This window comes from Lithobates pipiens, unplaced genomic scaffold (assembly GCF_037356315.1).
Source record: "Lithobates pipiens isolate NorthernLeopardFrog02 unplaced genomic scaffold, aLitPip1_a1.2 Scaffold_44, whole genome shotgun sequence".
Taxonomy (NCBI): domain Eukaryota; kingdom Metazoa; phylum Chordata; class Amphibia; order Anura; family Ranidae; genus Lithobates; species Lithobates pipiens.
The window spans coordinates 5,104,150-5,126,275 of NW_027507870.1; the positions used below are offsets into that span (position 1 = coordinate 5,104,150).

General features: G+C 44.2%; 1 protein-coding gene across 1 annotated transcript; it reads right to left on the reverse strand.

Annotated features, from left to right (window-relative positions):
* Positions 1-11,794: 11,794 nt before the first annotated feature.
* Positions 11,795-12,334, reverse strand: LOC143956843 (epidermal differentiation-specific protein-like). Its single transcript, XM_077467016.1, has one exon. It carries the CDS (start codon positions 12,332-12,334, stop codon positions 11,795-11,797), a length of 540 nt encoding a protein of 179 aa, XP_077323142.1.
* Between the last annotated feature and the right edge of the window lie 9,792 nt (positions 12,335-22,126).

Sequence of the window (22,126 nt, forward strand, 5' to 3'; positions counted from 1 at the left end):
GACCGCTATCGGTGCTGAGTTTCTCCTGGGCCTGCTTACTATGAGGGGATCACACCATCCCTGTGCTGTGCTGAGTTTCTCCTGGGCCTGCTTACTATGAGGGGATCACACCATCCCTGTGCTGTGCTGACTTACTCCTGGGGGTTCTTATTATGAGGGGATCACACCATCCCTGTGCTGTGCTGAGTTTCTCCTGGGCCTGCTTACTATGAGGGGATCACACCATCCCTGTGCTGTGCTGACTTACTCCTGGGGGTTCTTATTATGAGGGGATCACACCATCCCTGTGCTGTGCTGAGTTTTTCCTGGGCCTGCTTACTATGAGGGGATCACACCATCCCTGTGCTGTGCTGACTTACTCCTGGGGGTTCTTATTATGAGGGGATCACACCATCCCTGTGCTGTGCTGAGTTTCTCCTGGGCCTGCTTACTATGAGGGGATCACACCATCCCTGTTCTGTGCTGACTTACTCCTGGGGCTGCTTACGGTGCTGCTGTCAGTGCTGTATATCACGGTACTGGTGTGAGTGCTTAATGTCACGGTGCTGCTGTCAGTGCTGTATATCACGGTGCTGATGTCAGTGCTGTATGTCACGCTTCTGATGTCAGTGCCCTCTATCACGGTGCTGCTGTCAGTGCTGTATATCACTGTGCTGATGTCAGTGCTGTATGTCACGCTGCTGATGTCAGTGCTCTCTATCACGGTGCTGCTGTCAGTGCTGTATATCACGGTGCTGATGTCAGTGCTTAATGTCACGCTTCTGATGTCAGTGCTCTCTATCACGGTGTTGCTGTCAATGCTGTATGTCACGGTGCTGGTGTTAATGCTTTATGTCACGCTGCTGATGTCAGTGCCCTCTATCACAGTGCTGTTGTCAGATGACTCTATCACGGTGCAGGTGTCATTGCTGTATGTCACACTGCTGGTGATCATCTCCTGCACCCTCTTCTTTGCCTACCCTGGTCCCTGACCTTCCGTCTCCTCCATTGCCTTCATGCGCTCCACAGTCCTGAATTGTCAGAACAATTTCCCATATAAAAAAAGAATGCTTGTAGTTATCGATCCCAAATTCACCTCATACATGTATTATGTCATTGGCCATGTGGTGGGACTATGTTTGCCCTGCTAATAATTACCTCGTGGCTGCAAATTTGACCTAAAGGTTGGCGAAGTTCGCCTCCCATTGAAGTCAATGGGGCCCGCGGCGAACGTTCGGTTTCGCGAACGGTCGGCCTCGTTCGCGTTCCGCGTTCGCGAAACGTCCCGTCGGAAGTTCGTCCATCACTAGTGGGAATGGTTCAGGAGACGCATCTGAAGGCAGGAGTAGTTCCCTACCTTCAAAATAGACATTTTTTTGCCGATGCATACCATGCTTCCAACTCTGAGGCTAAAACTAAAGGAGTCGCTATTTTGATTTGTAACCGAATCACATGGTCTTTGTTGGATAAATGTTTGGACTCAGGTGGGAGATATCTCTTTCTTAAAGGATTCATAGGTAATGTAAAGGTTACTTTGGCTACGATTTATGTCCCTAATGTTCATCAAGATTCCAAGGTTCCTGGAAAAAACTCTAGCAAAATTAATGGAATTCAGAGAGGGTAAACTGATTTTAGGGGGAGATTTCAATGTCCCCCCTAGACCCTAAACTAGATACTTCCACTGGAACATCATCGGTACCTAGTGAAACTAGGAGATGTGTCCTTAGGAAATTCCATGAATCCCAATTGATAGATGCCTGTCGGGCCCTTCATGGGGAAGAGAGATACTATACCTTTTTCTCAAATCCCCATCAGTTATATTCCCGAATTGATCTTTTTTTTTAATACCACAACAGCTATTTCCTTTGGTACAAGATATATAAATAGGAAATATAACTTGGTCAGACCACGGGCCAGTTACGGTCAGGTTATCCATGTCGGGAGCAACCCAATCAGCGGAATGGAGAAGGCGTCTCAACGATAGTCTATTACAGTTCCCAGAAATTCGAGAAGACCTAATAAAAGAAATGAATTGCTATTTCGAGGCAAACGATAATGGGGAGAGTGATCCGGGAATAATATGGGAGGCCCATAAAGTAGTAATTAGAGGAATCTTAATTAAACATGGCTCCAGAATAAAGAAGGCCCGAGAAGAACAAACTAGAAAACTGTTGGAAAAAAGAAGCACAGCATAAGAGGATACCAGAAAGGGGAATGGGTAACAAATTAGCATCCCTGAGGAGACAAAGCAAAGGCAGTATTACAGCAAGGAAGGAGGATGGCATATGAATCCGGAGACAAGTGTGGCAAAATTTTTTTTAAAAACAACAGACACGGTCATATATACCGTATATTAAAAGAAAAAGTGGGCAAAAACTTTCAATGCCGAAAGATATAGTAAATGAATTCAGGGAATATTATACTTCTCTATATAATTTATTGGTGGCACCCTTGTCTCTGGAAGAATATTTATCCATTTCACAATTGGTGTGACTACCGTGTCCTACCAATTACAATGGAGGAAGTGTCTACAGTAATAAAGACGTTTAAACAGGAAAAAGGCACCCGGCCCCGATGGGTTTTCTACACAATGTTTCAAAAGCTTTTTTCTCATTATTGGGCCCACACATGGTAAAAACGTTCAATGAACTAGGACAGACAAGTATCCTCCCACTGGACACACTAAGAGCACCCATTGCGGTGATTCTGAAAGAAGGGAAGGATCGGTCGGTTGGAAGTAACTAACTGATATCATTACTAAATGTGGACTTAAAAATATTCACAAAGACACTGGCATCTCGTTTACAGTCCCAGCTCTATCAGTTGGTACACTTGGAGGCAAGAGACAGCACTATCAAAGTACTGAACTTGGTCCACTATTCAAATCAAAAGAAGATGCCAAGTGTCTTTGTGAAAACAGATGCCGAAAAGGCTTTCGACCGGGTCAATTGGACATTTATGCTGGGGGTATTAAAACACATGGGCCTGGGAGGCCGAATGATACATTGGGTAGCAGCAATATACTCTACACCACAAGCCCTAGAGTACACACTAGAGTAATAGAGTACACTCACAAAATGTTGTAATTTCAAATGGGACCCGCAAGGGCTGCCCACTATCACCTCTCTTGTTTTCACTGACATTGAAGCCCTTACTAAATAGAATCCTGATATTAAGGGTATACAGTACATCTGGAAGAACAGGAATAAAAAGTCTCTGCTTATGCGGCTGACTTACTTTTCTCTGACGTACCAGCCCACAAATATCGCTACCAAATCTTATGAAGGAAGTGGAACGATATGTAGCTCTGTCGAATTTTAAAATAAACTATAGCAAGTCAGAGGCGATGGGGGTGGCACTGGCGGGACCCATGCAGAGTAGCCTACAGAATAACTACAAGTTTAGGAGGACAACAACTGCACTGAAATATTTAGGAATATAGATATCTCCAATGTTAACAGATATATATGCGTTGAATTTCCCGCCACTACTTAGGGAAGTCAGAACATTATTAGACGGATGGAATAGAGCTATACATTCCTGGTTTGGGAGATGTAATATCTTAAAAATGAATATAGTACCAAAATTCTTGTACCTGTTCCAGGTACTACCCATCTCTATTCCCATGAGTTACTTTAGTCAAATTTGTGCCGAGTTTACAAAATTTATCTGAGCGAGTAGGCATCCAAGGATTAATAGAAATTTGTATAAATATATAAATACTATCAGGCTGCCCAGCTCGGCAGAATAATTGATTGGAGTAGGCATGGAGAATACAAACTTTAGATTACTATTGAACAACAAGTAAGTCCAGTACCCTTGAACAGAGCTATATGGTGTTATGTAGCCCTGCCCTACCCTACAATTGGCCCTACATTACAAATAGGCTATAGGGAAATCCAGAAACCTAGATTTTCCACTCTTAATTCACCTCTGTTTTCCATTCTGGGAAACCCAGAATTCCTTCCGGGCCTAGAACCAAAAGTATTTGGGAAACTGAGGGAGAAAGGATGCTTCCAAGCCTCACATTTTCTGATATTCAGTTGGTGGCCAACGATCGAGCATTTGACACAACATGGGGGACAGTTTGAAATACCTCTCTGGCAGGCACGACAAGTACGACATTTTTTGGAAACACTGGGTCCGACGGATAGTTACAGGAGATCTCGTACAAAGTTTGAGATATATTGTGAGGCGAAGGAGCCTTTATCTCATATTATTTCCAAGATGTACACGTTACTGAGACCTCCTCCAGAGGACTTAACACTGTTGAGCCTGGGCAAATGGGAGAGAGACTTAGGTCAAGTCTTCCCACCAGACCAACGTCAGAAAATAATACACCTGACATTAAAATCATCTAGGCAGTGGCGGCTGGTGAAGTTTTAGGATGGGGGGGTGCCAGACCCCTCCTTTCCTTTTTGACCCATCCCACTTGGTGAAAATGGGTGAGGTTTCAGCGAAATAGTGGGCGTGGCTCTAAGGTGGTGTGGTTAGTGTCTGAGATGAACGAGGGATGGAGGGAGAGGGAGAGCGGGATGGAGGGACAACAGGGACAGATCCTACACAACAATAGAAATATGTGTATTCTAGAAAGTTTAACAATCAGCAGATAAAGGTATTTCAAACACCTGGTGTTAGCACTTCAATCATTACGGCACCATGGTTGTTATGGTGTCAGGATGATTGAAGCGCATTATTTCTATTATAACATTGTAATATAAAATGAAATCATACAACTCCACATAATGCAGAATCAGTGGGAGCCCTGAGTGTGTCACCTGCCACGTCGCCTGCCACCAGACGCCATCAGGTGTCCCCAGCGGAGTCCCTCTTTACATGCAGCCTGTTGCAGCAGCATGTGTCCCACCAAGTTGCAGCAGAAAGTGTCACCAAGTTGCAGCAGCATGTGCCACCAAGTTAGAGCAACATGTGCCACCAAGTTGCAGCAGCCTCTCATCAAACCCCCCCTTACTTACCTTGCAGTGTGTTGTCCTGTCCAGCGATGTCTCCTCATACTTCCTGGTTCCTCTCTCCTGGGCGCAATTGGAGAGAGAAAACAGGAAGTGACATCATCTCAGATCAATCAAACCGCCTGGCCGTAGTAATATATACTACGAATGGGCGGAAGCTACTCGGCGCTCCACAAACCGCCACAAGGGGGGCTAAACACCCGCAAATAAAGCGCCGCGTCTGCAATCTTGTGATTGCATAGACGTGGCGCTTCCCATAGGTGCAATGTGTCTGGCGTCAGGGGCTGTTTCCGGCGTCTGAAAACAGTGTGCTTAAGGACCTTTTTATTTTTTAAAGGGCCAGCTTTAAAAAAAAAAAAAAATTTTAAAATTTTTTTTGACTGCCTGGAGGGGGGGGGGGAGGGGCCCAGGCGCCCCTTATGGCCGGGCTGCCCCTGCATCTAGGTGTACTAAGATACAGGAGCTGAACTATAAGCTATTAACACGTTGGTATTATACCCCTTCTAAGATAAGTAAAATATTCCCAGATGCGTCGGGGGGTTGCTGGAGGGGCTGTCAGGGACGAGGTATGTTGTTCCATATTTTTTGGTCATGCCCAGTAATTAAACAGCTCTGGCAAGAGGTACAGAGAATCACCCAACTATTTACGGAATATCAGATCCCAGAGGAGCCGACATTTTTCCTATTACATTGCTCACAAATCCCTACTAAGTCTTATAAAAACTAGATTGTGTGCCATCTGGTGAATGCAGCAAAAAGCAGCATTGCCAGGTGTTGGAAGGAGTCACGAGCACCCCATATCTCTATGTGGCTTAATAAAGTCCGAAGAATTGGGATAATGGAAAGTTTAATGTCTATGGCCCCAGAAAGAAGGGAACGCATTACACAGATATGGGCTCCCTGGGAGGAATGTCTACAAACGGAGGAAGGGAAGAAGTTGATTGGAGAGGAATCGGGAGAATAGGACATGAAAGTGAAGTAAACGGAGGGGATATAGATAGATAGGTGAAGGACCGTAAAGGGCTTCCGATGGGGGGGGGGGGGGGGGGGCAGCCAGGGGATTAAAGGGGGTTGTTTCTTTTTCCTTTTTTTTTTTTATTATTTTGTTTGTTTGTTTTTGAGATGTTCCTTTAGACCCTTAGGATTTAGGGCCATAGTTTATTATGATGCATAGGGGAACTGGTTATGTTTTGTATGTAAAAAAAAAGGGAATGCAGATTTGATTTAGAAACCGGGTTGAGGTCTGAAGTTGTAATATGAATGGCTGGAGTTATGTATGTTATACCTGTATATAAAAAAGAAATTGATACTAATACACCCTAAAGAGTTAAATGACCAACATTTATTAAGCTATCAATAGCAAAGATAAATAACAAGCATATAAAAATCCCTAAATCCCCAATACTGACTCCATACATAAAAATCCCTCTACCACCATCCCTATACAAAGATGTAACCCATCCCCCAATAAACCATATCTGTATAAAATGTTCCATATCCATGGTTTGGAGCTACGCTGCCGCCTTTGGAAATTGTGCAGGTTCCGCTGGCATTATAGGTGGATTGTGGGGGTCTATATAGGTGTTAGACTGGGGGGGTCAAATATTAGGAGAGGGTGGTAATCATCCACTGTATCATGTGTTCCTCCCCTCCTTTGTGAGGTGGTTTATTTCTAACATTTTATACAGATATGGTTTATTGGGGGATGGGTTACATCTTTGTATAGGGATGGTGGTAGAGGGATTTTATGTATGGAGTCAGTATTGGGGATTTAGGGATTTTTATATGCTTGTTATTTATATTTGCTATTGATAGCTTAATAAATGTTGGTAATTTAACTATTTTGGGTGTATTAGTATCAATTTCTTTTTTGTTTTTTTCTTTTGGAGTATATATGATTTTGATTATACCCCCGCTATATAGTCGGTGAGAATTACCTTATTAAATGAAGACAAGACTCCCTAGGTGCTTTTGTTTTGGTATACCTGTATATAATACTTTATACCTATGGAGAAATAAACAATTTAAAAAAAAAAAAAAGAAAGCAAATCTTCCAATGAAGAACAGCCCTTCCAGCGAAAGGATTCCTTTACTTTGGAGAGATTTCCTCTTACTTTTTTGTAGGACAGAAAGTGAAGAAAAATCACCCCAAAGGTGACACGGCTATTTTTATTTAACCACTTCCCACCTGGCCAATGCATATATACGGCCGGGTGGGAGCCGTCTACTCCTGATAGGACGTTCAGGAACGTCCTTCAGAAGTAGCGGGATCGCGCCCGCGCAGCAGCGCGATCCCGATGTGCTCGTGTCACCCGGAGACGGCACATCTCAGATCGGCAGGAGGGCTCTGTGATTGGCCCTCCTGATCACATGACGGCCGTGTCCAATCACGGCCGTCATGTGATGTAAAAAAACAGCCGGTTGCTAGGCAATCGGCTCTCCTCTCCTCACACAGAAGTCATCGCTGAGGAGAGGAGAGCAGAACGCTGCAGCCGGCTGATGATCAGTGAGTATGAGCTGTTTTTTACAGCTTTTTACTCACTGATCATCAGTCTAGTGTCAACACACAACACACAACACAGTACAAACACAGTCCCCACATATGTCCCCAAAACATACATGTCCCCAAATAATAAAAACACATGTCCCTAATAATAAAAACATGTCCCCCACATATGTCCCACTAAAATCACATGTCCCAATGATTATCTGCACACACATGTCCGTGATCACCTGCACACATATGTACATGATCATTTGCGTACATCTGTCCGTGATCACACAAACCAATTATTATACACTTAACGGAATTTTTTTCACCAAAAACATGTAGCAGAATACATTTTGGCTTAAATTTATGACAAAATTTGATTTTATTGGATTTCTTTTCAAATAGAAAAAAGAAAATATAGTTTTTTTCCAAATTTCCGCGCATTTTTGCGCTTATATCGCAAAAAATAAAAAACGGAGTCGTGAATAAATAACACCAAAATAAAGCTCTATTTGTGCGAACAAAATGATAACAATTTCATTTGGGTACAGTGTAGCATGACCGCGCAATTGTCACTGAAAGCGCGAGAGCGATGAAAGCTGAAAATTGGGCTGGGAAGGAAGGGGGCGAAAGTGCCCGGTATTGAAGTGGTTAAAGAGAAAGATTGGATAAATTTACCAAAGTACAATACACGATAAAAAATCAAGGTGTGTATGTGTGTGTGCATTTGTCCTTCTGTGTGTGTCCCCCCGGAGATTCGGGGATTCTTCCTATCCCAGCCCAGTATATCTCATACACAGACACACACAGATCACTGCCATGAAAAGCCATTTATTTCTAGAGAGAGAAAAGCAGAAGAAAGAATTACATTGTCTCAATAAACATGTTACAGGAGAAGATCACACATGTGATCTGATCAATATGAAGATTATTGATGAACCTCCAACTAATCAATGTCACTTTCCTGTGATCGGATGAATGGAATTCCAGAATGTGTACAATGGATCATTTATATAGAACTAAACCTTTAACCCTTTTCTGACTAAGCCTATTTTTGACATTTGGTGTTTACAAGTTAAAATCCATATTTTTTGCTAGAAAATTACTTAGAACCCCCAAACATTATATATATATTAGCAGAGAAACTAGAGAATAAAATGGCGATTGTTGCAATATTTTACGTCACGCGATATTTGTGCAGCGGCGTTTTAAACGCAACTTTTTGGGAAAAGGGACACTTTCACGAATTAAAAAAAAAATTGAAGCAGTAAAGTTAGCCCAATATTTTTGTATAATGTGAAAGATGATGTTACGCCGAGTAAATAGATACCAAACATGTCACACTTTATAATTGCGCGCACTCGTGGAATGACGACAAACTACGGTACCTAAAAATCTCCATAGGCGACACTTTAAATTTTTTTTTACGGTTACCAGGTTAGAGTTACAGAGGAGGTCTAGTGTTAGAATTATTGCTCTCGCTCTGACGATTGCGGTGATACCTCACATGTGTGATTTGAACACCGTTTACATATGCGGGCGCAACTTACGTTTTCGCGGCGACGGGGGCGCTTTTAAAAAAAATAAAAAATTCTTATTTTATTTATTTTAAAATGAATAAATTGCTTTAAAAAAAAAAATGTATCACTTTTATTGCTGTCACAAGGAATGTAAACATCCCATGTGACAGTAATAGGTGGTGACAGGTACTCTTTATGGAGGGATCGGGGGGTCCTCCTTTGCACTTCAAAGTATTCAGATCGCCGTTTTCGTAGATTCTGAATACTGTATATTTTTTTAAAACCGGTGCCATTGGCAGCCGAGTAAATGGGAAGTGAGATCATGATGTCGCTTCCGTGTTTACGATCAGGAGACTGGAATGAAGCAGCTAACGGCTTCCTTCCAATCTGTCCCTAGCAGCCAGAAGCGGCGATTTGTTGATCGGCGGTCCCGGTAAGAGCGGCGGGAGGCGGAGGCACCCCCTCCCGCTCCTCCGGCATAACAGCAGAGCGGCTTTTAGCCACATCAGTTGTTATAGCTGGAAAGCCGTTCGCCGGCTCTAAAAAACGGTACCGGGATGATGCCTGCAGGTGCGGGCATCATCCCGGTATAACCCCCGAAACCGAGTACGCACATCTGCATACGCTCGGCGGCAAGGGGTTAAAATAAACCGCAGGAGGTTTTTTTCCAACCTGGCTCTGGTGTCTATTTCTAAAACATTTGTTGCACGAATATCAGAAGTATTGGTCAAGTTGAACAAAATGTCCCGTATTTTTTACAAGAGATGAATGTCTGTATCATCAGCTCCATCTAGTGGCCAAAATGCTGATTATTTTCCCCATGGAGGTATTTCAGAAAAGCACTGTATACTGCATGGTGGCCACTATATGGGGCTGACGATAGAGGTATTTATCTGTTCGAAAAAATACTGAACATCTCGTACACTTACAATGCTTCTGACATTTGCAAATGTTTTAAAAATTGCCCCCCCCCCCCAAGTATTTAACCATGAAATAGAAGAATCTCCCCTCAGTCCATATTTTATCCAGGATTTGGTTCTAATTTGATCCGGTTGGTATTTTGCAGACTCAGAAGGTATGAAGAAAGGATAACTTTAGACAGTTCAACTGATAATTGTTCCAATCAGGTCTTTTCCTCGGCATTTATAGAGAAACAGAAAATTCTCTTCATTTATAGACATTGGAAGAGGTAAGACATTTCTTGCCATATTGACTTACAAAATGTAAACTGTCCCAAAACCTAAAAATAACAAACTCCAGGTATGGAGCTCAGACCAAAGTAAGTATGCAAATGCCATAGCTGTGTACCTACCTGTTGTTTCTCAATGATTGCAAAGTGTTCTCTGATTGGATAAGGTGGGAATTGTGATGTCATCACCCCACCCCTCCTTGGAGATCACCTTGTATTCATTGAGAAAAAAGGTTGGCGTTCTGTGAATGGTGACTGTGCCGAGCAAGTGACTCCCGGTGTGTGCTATGCAGGAGGGCAGTCGCTTGGCACAGGACGTAGAAGACAGCAGCGATCACTAATAGTAACTGTTATAGTGATTCCCCACTTTCACAGGGATCTCATATGTATGACACATGCATACTTGTCCAAGCTGGACCAATGTTACTATGTAATAAAATCCATACCTGGAGTTCACCTTTAAAACATATGTCTTAGAACTTGGATGCAAATGATTTGAGTTCTCCCAACCTGTAGAGGACAAAATTTTAGTCTCTGGAGGTCCTCATTAGACCAGAATTGGTGTTATGTGTGGTGGTCTTCATCAGATCGAACTTGGAGTTCTCTGGAGGTCTACATCAGGTCAAAATGGGTGTTACGGGAGGTGGTCTTCATCGGATCAGAATTGGTATTAAGGGTGGTGGTCTTCATTTGATCAGGATTGGTGTTATGGGTGGTGGTCTTCATCAGATCAGAGTCTATGTTTTCTGCAGGTCTTCATTGGATCAGAATTGATGTTATGGATGGTGTTCTTAGATCAGAATATGTGTTTTCTAGCGGTCTTTGTCAAATCAGAATTGGTGTTACGGGTGGTGGTCTTTATCGGATCAGAATTGGTGTTATGGGTGGTGGCTTTCAACAGATCAGGATTGGTTTTATGGGTGGTGCTCTTCTTTGGATCAGAATTGGTGTTATGATTGGTGGTCTTCATAAGATCAGAGTTGGAGTTCTCTGGAGGTCTACATCAGGTCAAAATGGGTGTTACGGGAGGTGGTCTTCATCGGATCAGAATTGGTATTAAGGGTGGTGGTCTTCATTTGATCAGAATTGGTGTTACGGGTGGTGGTCTTCATCAGATCAGAGTCTATGTTTTCTGCAGGTCTTCATTGGATCAGAATTGGTGTTACGGGTGGTGGTCTTCATCAGATCAGAGTCTATGTTTTCTGCAGGTCTTCATTGGATCAGAATTGGTGTTACGGGTGGTGGTCTTCATCAGATCAGAGTCTATGTTTTCTGCAGGTCTTCATTTGATCAGGATTGGTGTTACGGGTGGTGGTCTTCATCAGATCAGAGTCTATGTTTTCTGCAGGTCTTCATTGGATCAGAATTGGTGTTACGGGTGGTGGTCTTCATCAGATCAGAGTCTATGTTTTCTGCAGGTCTTCATTGGATCAGAATTGATGTTATGGGTGGTGTTCTTAGATCAGAATATGTGTTCTCTGGAGGTCTTTATCAGATCAGAATTGGTGATATGGGAATCTGGGTTCTCTGTAACAGGCAGGCCTTGTATATAAGCAGAAATCAGCAGAATAGAGGGAGATGCAGAGAACAGCACTGACTTGGGATGTCATGGTAGGGAGTTGGAGAAGGGCAGCTCACCACATCTTCACCACATTGTATAAACTTCATAAGGCAGCACAGGCTTTAGGGAGCTCACTTTATCATTCCACCCAAGTGTACGGTAATCTGGAATTTCGTCTCCTGTCAGAGCGACCATCTGATCACCTGTATAAAACTCTCCAGCATACAGGATCCAGGCCCCACTTACAGATTTATGTGATGAAACCATGTTGTCAAATCTATAGGATTTAAGGGAATCTGTAGGTCTTTCCAGGTTGATAGATTCTCCCCCATAGTGGATGTGCTCATACAGAGTAATCTTGTGGTTATACAGACCACCCTTCACACGTCTCACAGAGCTGATGATCTTCTCATATTCTGGGATTGAGTTGTAGTTGCCTTCTTTGAAGCATCTGAACTTCCCTCTATAATCGGCTCCACTGAAGACAAACCATGGTTCTCCGGTGATTTTGAGAGATTCGGCTTTCTTCAGGAATCCAACAGATTTCAGGTCAGCAATGTCTTCCGTTATAGACACAGAGGATCCCTTGAAATCCGGGAACTCAAACAGCTCAATAGTGTTCATCTTCCAGTTCTATGTTGAAGATCAGATGATGGGAACTGAATTCTCTGGAGGTCGGTGTAAGTTTAATCCTTGGCTGCTGGAGGTTGGGGAATTTATACAAAAAACTTGGTGGTGAACCCAGGTGCACTTGTGAAAAAAACTTGTAAGAGTTGTGAAACAACTCACAACTCTTACACAAATATTTTGCAATCAGTCATTCACTTTTTTATCATTTTACAGTTCCATAGAAAAACTGTGCAATGGTCAAATGACGGGAACCTGAAATCTATGGAGGTGGGTGTACGTTTACTCCATGACTGCTGGGAAATGTATACATAAGCCTCAGTGCTGAACCCAGGTGAACTTCTTATTATTATTTCTTAGACATGTGCATTCGTTTTCGTCCGAATTTCAGCTATTTTCGTTTTGACAAACGATAACGAAAGCACAAAATCCGAAAAACGAAAGATCCGACATAAATAAATGCTTTATTTTCATTTTCATTGTTACAACAGTTCGATATAGAATAGGAGATTCGACATGACTCTGACAACAATCTGTGTCTATAGAACCTGTGGTCGAATGTGCCTAACCTTACCTCTATTAGTCCAAGATTATATAGAGAAAATATTCGACAGAGAAAAAAGATTTGACAGAGAGAAAAGATTCTGCAAGTTACTGTCCTAAAAAGTGTTTGGGGACCCAGGTCCTGCCCCAGAGGACATGTATCAATACAAAAAAAAGTTTTAAAAACGGCCGTTTTTTCAGGAGCAGTGATTTTAATAATGATTAAAGTGAAACAATAAAAGTGTAATATTCCTTTAAATTTCGTAGGGGGGGGTTGTCTATAGTATGCCTGTGAAGGGGCGCATGTTTCCCGTGCTTAGAATTGTCCCTGCACAAAGTGTCATTTATGCAGGAAAAAAAGTCCTTTAAAATCACTCGCAGCTATTATGAATTGTCGGCTCCGTAATACAGAGAACACTCATTGAAAGTCATTGATAAAAAAAAAAAAAAAAATAAATTAAAAAAAAAGCGTGGGGGTCCCCCAAATTCAATTACCAGGCCCTTCAGGTCTGGTATGAATATTAAGGGGAACCCCGCGTCAAATTTAAAAAAAAATTGACGTGGGGTTCCCCCTAAAAATCCATACCAGACCCTTTATCCGAGCACGCAACCTGGCAGGCCGCAGGAAAAGAGGGGGGGACGAGAGAGCGGCCCCCCCTCCCTCCTGAACCGTACCAGGCCACATGCCCTCAACATTGGGAGGATGCTTTGGGGGTCTGTGACCCCTCAAAGCACCTTGTCCCCATGTTGATGAGGACAAGGGCCTCATCCCCACAACCCTGGCCGGTGGTTGTGGAGGTCTGCGGGCGGGGGGCTTATCAGAATCTGGAAGCCCCCTTTAACAAGGGGACCCCCAGATCCCGGCCCCCCCCCTGTTTGAAATGGTAAGGGGGTACAAAAGTACCCCTACCATTTCACAAAGAAAGTGTAAAAAATGGTTAAATAAAACAAACACACTTTTGAAAAATTCCTTTATTAAAAATAAAAAAATAAAAAAAAGATTCCAGCGTCGGTAATCCACTCTTGCTATCCAGCGACGGACGGTCATCTCTCCAGCGATGTCTCATCTCATCCAGCGCAGCGAATCCTCCGTCCTTCTTCTGTCTCCGTGGAGGAGACACTGCAAGGATTCCGGCGGCTGACGTTTCTTATATACGGAGGGCGGGGCCACCCGTCACCTGACCCCGCCCCCCTCTGACACAAGGGGAAACCCGGGGTTCCCTGTGACGTATGGGTGACCCCGCACCCCTCTGATGTAACACAGGCAGGTTTCCGTTACATCAGAGGGGGGCGGGGTCACCCATACGTCACGGGGAACCCCGGGTTTCCCCTTGCGTCAGAGGGGGCGGGGTCAGGTGACGGGTGGCCCCGCCCTCCGTATATAAGAAACGTCAGCCGCCGGAATCCTTGCAGTGTCTCTTCCACGGAGACAGAAGAAGGACGGAGGATTCGCTGCGCTGGATGAGATGAGACATCGCTGGAGAGATGATCGTCCGTCGCTGGATAGCAAGAGTGGATTACCGCCGCTGGAATCTTTTTTTTATTTTTTTATTTTTAATAAAGGAATTTTTTAAAAGTGTGTTTGTTTTATTTAACCATTTTTTACACTTTCTTTGTGAAATGGTAGGGGTACTTTTGTACCCCCTTACCATTTCAAACAGGGGGGGGGGCCGGGATCTGGGGGTCCCCTTGTTAAAGGGGGCTTCCAGATTCTGATAAGCCCCCCGCCCGCAGACCTCCACAACCACCGGCCAGGGTTGTGGGGATGAGGCCCTTGTCCTCATCAACATGGGGACAAGGTGCTTTGAGGGGTCACAGACCCCCAAAGCATCCTCCCAATGTTGAGGGCATGTGGCCTGGTACGGTTCAGGAGGGAGGGGGGGCCGCTCTATCGTCCCCCCCTCTTTTCCTGCGGCCTGCCAGGTTGCGTGCTCGGATAAAGGGTCTGGTATGGATTTTTAGGGGGAACCCCACGTCAATTTTTTTTTAAATTTGACGCGGGGTTCCCCTTAATATCCATACCAGACCTGAAGGGTCTGGTTATGGATATTTAGGGGGAACCCCACGTCAAATTTTTTCTTAAATTTGAGGCAGGGTTCCCCTTAATATCCATACCAGACCTGAAGGGCCTGGTAATTGAATTTGGGGGACCCCCACGCTTTTTTATTTATTTATTTATTTATTTTTTTATCAATGACTTTCAATGAGTGTTCTCTGTATTACGGGACCCGACAATAGCCGCAAGTGATTTTAAAAGACTTTTTTTCCTGCACAAATGACACTTTGTGCAGGGACAGTTCTAAGCAGCAGAAACATGCGCCCCTTCACAGGCATACTATAGACACCCCCCCTACGAAATTTAAAGGAATATTACACTTTTATTGTTTCACTTTAATCATTATTAAAATCACTGCTCCCGAAAAAACGGCCGTTTTTAAAACTTTTTTTTGCATTGATCCATGTCCCCTGGGGCAGGACCCGGGTCCCCAAACACTTTTTAGGACAGTAACTTGCAAATTAGCCTTTAAAATTAGCACTTTAGATTTTGAACGTTGGAGTCCCATAGACTTTAATAGGGTTCTAAAGTATGCTATATACTAGCTCCGTCGAATCTTCTTTATACATTCGACAGACACCATAAGCTTTCAAAGACAGATTCCACCGTAATTCATGTGGATTTTCGGACGAATGCAATTTTTGAACGAAAAACGAAATAAATAAAAACGAATTTCGGGAGTAACTAAATAAATTAAGTTTTCGGACGAAAACTAAATTCCGAAACGAAATATTTTACTCTGCACATGTCTATTATTTCTATAGAATGTCTGTTATGGTAATTTGCAACTCTTACACAAATATTTTGTACAGTTGAGGAATATGGAAAGATTGATCTGGACCTGTAGGGTTATCCTGCCGGTATTGTTATCTTAGGGCAGGGGTAGGCAACCTTTTCGGTATATGTGACCATAGACAGACTTGGGTAGGTTAAGTAAAACTGGAGAACTCAGAATCTGGTGCAGCTGTTCATAGTAACCAATCAGCTTCTATCTTCAGCTTGTTCAAATAAGCGTTGCCAATAAAACCTGGAAAGTGATTGGTTTCTATGCGGAGCTGCACCAGATTCTGCACTCTCCAGTTTTAGTAAATCGACCCCCAATGTTCTACTGATCAGACCACATATAGCCATTGTCTGTACATATAAGAAGGCCAGTATGGTGGCCTGAATTTATGGGAGGAGCCCGGAGGGTATTTAAGCAGCCCATTGGCCCATGCTCTTTGTGGGTTCAGTGCGCGATACTACACGTCATTGGGCCGACTCTTCCCAGCTCACCTCATGTTCGTGAGTCTGTGCATTCGATTGCAAGTGCATTGCGTCTTCTCCGTTCATGGTCTTCATCGGCGGTTCCCACTCACTGTCGCTGGTAGTATTCCAACATTTTCGTATCATGTGCAATCTTGCGATTCGTTATGCTTCCTATCCTGCATCCCTTTCTGAAAAAACCTGCCTCCGAGTTGTTGTCGGTCATGTTCCGACATCATTTGGCACAGGCGTAGTAAATTCGTAAGTTTCTTCTGCCAAACACGATTTATTTGTAGATCCAAGCCTCCAAACCGCTGTCAGTCGTTGTCCGATATCACTTGCCATAGGCTTCACTGGTTATAAGATTTACTGTCCATGGGGTTGCCGTCTCATCCATTTGGAGATGAGCATGTATTGTATATTAGATTATAGATCCACTTGGCGCCTTGTTTTCACTTGATTAGCCTGGGGGGTTGGGTGGTTGGTAGGTGTTTGGTTTCAGAGCAAGGGGTGGCATACACTCTACAAACAATTCCTATCAGATTCATTCCATACTCCTTACTACCGGTTCACATCGGATTTATTTCATACATTTTACGACCGATTCGTATCAGAGTCATTTCTCCTTACATCCGATTCGTATCAGAGTCATTTCTCCTTACATCCGATTCGTATCAGAGTCATTTCTCCTTACATCCGATTCGTATCAGAGTCATTTCTCCTTACATCCGATTCGTATCAGAGTCATTTCTCCTTACATCCGATTCGTATCAGATACATTTCATACTTTCTACCATTGCCATTCCTTGTGTCCCCCATGCCACGTGTTTTAGTTCCCGCAGCGGAACTTACAATCGTTTGTACACGGTTCTTCTCTCATTTATTTACCAAACCAAAGTTATTTTCTGTGCGTCATGCAAGACACCGCACCACAATCTTCGGATGTGTTGCACGCCCGCTCCGGTCCAATGTGAACCCAGTCCCTTGGTCACTGGTAGGATTCGTTACCGTGTTTTGTCATGTCAAAATTCGTGGCCACTCGCGGTGTCACCCATACCATGTGTTCGGTTCCCGCAGTGGAACCTACGAAACATTCGTACGCACGTCTCGCGTTCTACATTGCCTTGCAAAAGTATTCACCCCCTTGGCATTTTTCATGCTTTGTTGCCTCACAACCTGGAATTAACATGGATTGCTTGAGGATTTGCGTCATTTAATTTACAGAACACGTCCACAACTTAATAATGGGCTACTATGGATCGCATAGTAGCCCATTATGTGTCACTTACCTGACACAGGAGCCAGCGATGTCACAGCTGTCCCCTCTTCCATGGAGCATCCATCTTCTTTCCGGGTATCGTGGCTCTGGTGCTGTGATTGGCCGGAGCCCGATGACGTCACTCCCGTGCATGCGCATGGGAGCTACCACTAACGGCATATTGCTGTTAGCAGCGGCATGCTCAGTGCGCCTGCGCGCCGCTGTCTATGGTGCAAGCTTCGTAGACAGCAGTGCCTGTCTTTTTGCAAATATATCCTAAACTGTGTAGGTTTAGGAGATATTTCTTGGACTTACAGGTAAGCCTTAATCTATTCCTACCTGTAGGTCAAAGTGGTCTGTAAGGGTTTACAACCACTTTAAGACTGACATCAGATTTTCTGTTGAGTTGAGGTCTGGGCTTTGACTAGGCCATTCCAACACATTTCCATGTTTCCCCTTAAACCACTCAAGTGTTGTTTTAGCAGTGTGTTTGGGGTCATTGTCCTGCTGGAAGGTGAACCTCCGTCCTAGCCTCAAATCACACACAGAGTGCTTCACGTTTTGCTCAAGAATATCCCTGTGTTTAGCACCATCCATCTTTCCCTCAACTCTGACCAGTTTCCCAGTCACGACTGCTGAAAAACATCCCCACAGCATGATGCTGCCACCACCATGTTTCACAGTGGGGATGGTGTACTTTGGGTGATGTGATGTGTTGGGTTTGCGCCAGACATAGCGATTTCTTTGATGGCCAAAAAGTAAAATTTTAGTCTGATCAGACCAGAGCAGGGTTGGTGCAAGCATTTTTGACACCCTAGGCGAAACCTCATTTTGCCACCCCCCCTCTTGGCTCCACCCCATTTGCCCTGCCCATGTACACCCCACATTTTTAATGACCCATCACAAATCATTAAATACACCTCACCATGTCTCACCATGCTGTGCCCATCAATACTGTCTCCAAGCCCGGAGAGCCGCCGCTAGGCACCACGCTGCCTGTATCCCATGATAATTTACCTTGCGGCCAGAAGAGTGTTCTTTTCTGGGGGGGTGTGGGGGCTGCTGGACCTGGACACGTTAGAACACTTCCCGCTCTGAGAGAGAGTGGAGAGCGGCCAGGGGGTGGGGGCTGGTTGTGGTGCTGTGTGGACACATGTCAGTGTCAGAGCGGAGACCCACGCATGTGGGTGGAGTTGGGGGGGGTGGCGCTGCTGGACACATGTCAGAGGCTCAGAGCAGCTGCCTGGTGGATTATAGATGCAAGCTCTGCTCTGTGGACAGTAGGATAACCAGCCTAGTGGTAGCACCGGCCCTGCACCAGAGCACCTTCCTCCATACATTTTGGGAGTCTCCCACATGCCTTTTCGAAAAAACTCAAAACGCGCCATTTTGTTTTTTGTTGAAAGTAATGTCTTTCTTCTGGCCACTTTCTTCTGCCATAAAGCCCAACTCTATGGAGTGTACGGCTTATTGTCGTCCTATGTAGAGATACTCCAGTCTCTGCTGTGGAACTCTGCAGCTCCTCCAGGGTTACCTTAGGTCTCTGTGCTCCTCTCTGATTAATGCCCTCCTTGCCTGGTCCGGGAGTTTTGGTGTGCGGCCATCTCTCGGCAGGTTTGCTGTTGAGCCATGTTCTTTCCATTTGGTTATGATAGATTTGATGGGGCTCCTAGGGATCATCAAGGATTTGGGGTTTTTTTTTATAACCTAAACCTGACTTGTACTTCTCAACAACATTGTCCCTTACTTGTTTGGAGAGTTCCTTGGTCTTCATGGCAGTGTTTGGTTCGTGGTGCCTCTTGCTTAGGTGTTGCCGCCTCTGGGGCCTTTCAAAAAAGGTGTATCTATGTAGTGACAGGTCACGTGACACTTAGATTGCACACAGGTGGACGTCATTTCACTGATTATGTGATTTCTGAAGGTAATTGGTGGCACCAGAGCTTTTTAACAAAGGGGGTGAATACATACGCACATGATAATTATCAGCTTTTTATTTCTGAAATATAGATTTATGTACAGTATCTCACAAAAGTAAGTACACCCCATCACATTTTTGTAAATATTTTATTCTATCTTTTCATGTGACAACACTGAAGAAATTACACTTTGCTACAATATAAAGTAGTGAGTGTACAGCTTGTATAAAGCCTCATACACACACGATCAGACTTTGTACAAACTTTCCCGTGGACTTTTGTACAAAGGGCGTTGGCCGTAAGTTTGTATTGCATACACACGATCTGACTTTTTAGGCAACAAACACGAACGCAGTGACGTTTCAAAGTACTGACGACATTTCAAAAGAGGACGTTCAATTACTCCGGTGCCACCCTTTAGTCACCTTCTGTATTGTTGTCTGATCTTGCGTTGGTTCTGAGCATGCGTGTTTGTACTTTGTATAAAAGTTCGAAGGTTTCCTGTACACACGATCGGACTTTGCTCCATCGGACTTATGTTGTCAAAAAGTTTGTCCGTTCACACAGCCAACAAAAGTCAGATGAAAACCAAAAAAGTTTGTCCAAGGGAGCGTACACACGGTCGGATGTTGCCTTAAAACCGCTAATTTGCATGTGTTGTCAAAAAGTCCAATCGTGTGCACGGGCCTTTACAGTGTAAATTTGTTGTCTCCTCAAAATAACTCAACACAGCCATTAATGTATAAACCGCTGGCAACAAAAGTGAGTACACCCCTAAGTGAAAATGTCCAAATTGGGCCTAATTAGCCATTTTCTCTCCCCATTGTCATGTGACTCGTTATTGTTACAAGGTCCCAGGTGTGAATGGGGAGCAGGTGTGTTAAATTTGGTGTTATCGCTCTCACTCTCTCATACGGGTCACTGGAAGTACAACATGGCACCTCATGGCAAAGAACTCTCTGAGGATCTGAAAAAAATTATCGTAGCTCTACATAAAGATGGCCTAGGCTATAAGAAGATTGTCAAGACCCTGAAACTGAGCTGCAGCACAGGGGCCAAGACCATACAGCGATATAACAGGACAGGTCCCACTCAGAACAGGCCTCGCCATGGTCCACCAAAGAATTGAAGTCATGTGCTCAGCGTCATATCCAGAGGTTGTCTTTGGGAATTAGACGTATGAGTGCTGCCAGCATTGCTGCAGAGGTTGAAGGGGTGGGGGGGTCAGCCTGTCAGTGCTAAGACCATACGACACACACTGCATCAAATTGGTCTGCATGGCTGTCATCCCAAAAGGAATCCTCTTTTAAAGATGATGCACAAGAAAGCCGCAAACAGTTTTCTGAAGACAAGCAGACTAAGGAGATGGATTACTGGAACCATGTCCTGTGGTCTGGTGAGACCAAGATAAACTTATTTGGTGTCAGATGGTGACAAGCGTGTGTGGGGGCAACCAGGTGAGGAGGACAAAGACAAGTGTGTCTTGTCTACAGTCAGGCATGGTGGTGGGAGTGTCATGGTCTGGGGCTGCATGAGTGCTGCCGGCACTGGGGGGCTACAGATCATTGAGGGAACCATGAATGTCAACATGTACTGTGACATACTGAAGCAGAGCATGATCCCCTCCCTTCAGAGACTGGGCCACAGGGCAGTATTCCAACATGATAACCACCCCAAACACATCTCCAAGACGTCCACTGCCTTGCTAAAGAAGCTGAGGGTAAAGGTGATGGACTGGCCAAGCATGTCTCCAGACCTAAACCCTATTGATCATCTGTGGGGCATCCTCAGATGTAAGGTGGAGGAGCGCAAGGTCTCCAACATCCACCAGCTCTGTGATGTCGTCATGGAGGAGGGGAAGAGGACTCCAGTGGTGATCTGTGAAGCTCTGGTGACCTCCATGCCCAAGAGGGTTAAGGCAGTGCTGGAAAATAATGGCGGCCACACAAAATATTGACACCTCGGGCCCAATTTGGAGATTTTCACTTAGGGGTGTACTGACTTTTGTTGCCAGCGGTTTAGACATTAATGGCTGTGTGTTGAGTTATTTTGAGGGGACAGGAAATTTACACCGTTATACAAGCTGTACACTCACTACTTTACATTGTAGACAAGTGTCATTTCTTCAGTGTTGTCACATGAAAAGATAGAAGAAAAGATTTACAGAAATGTGAGGGGGTTTTTTTTAATCTCACTTTTGTGAGATACTGTATATATTTTTCTAATTTTACTTCTCCAACTTAGACTATTGCGTTCTGATCCATCACATATAATTCAGATTAAAAAAAATAAACATTTAACTAAAGGCTGTAATGTAACAAAATAGGTAAAAAGCCAAGGGCAGGGCCAGATTAAGAGCATTGTGTGCTTGGTGCTGAGGGTTTTGGTGGACCTTTTACTGGGCACCCTTCTGTTTTTCAAGAGACTGTGCTGGCATGTACCTAAACTCAAAAGGACACAGCCACACAGGCATAACACTAGGGAAGCCTGGCATTTGATTTGCCAAGTTTCTGTTAGCCCTTGTACACACGGTCGGACATTCCGACAACCAAATCCGTCGGATTTGGTCCGACGGATTTTGTCCAACGGATTTTGTCCCAAACTGTTGCATACACACGGTCGGACAAAGTTGTCGGAAAATCCGATCGTTCAGATCGTGATGACGTTATTTTGTTACGACGGGACTACGTTCAGGCTAGTAGCCAATAGCTTTGATGTAGGAATTTGATCTGAGCATGCGTGGCACTTTGTCCGATCGTAATTCTCTACAC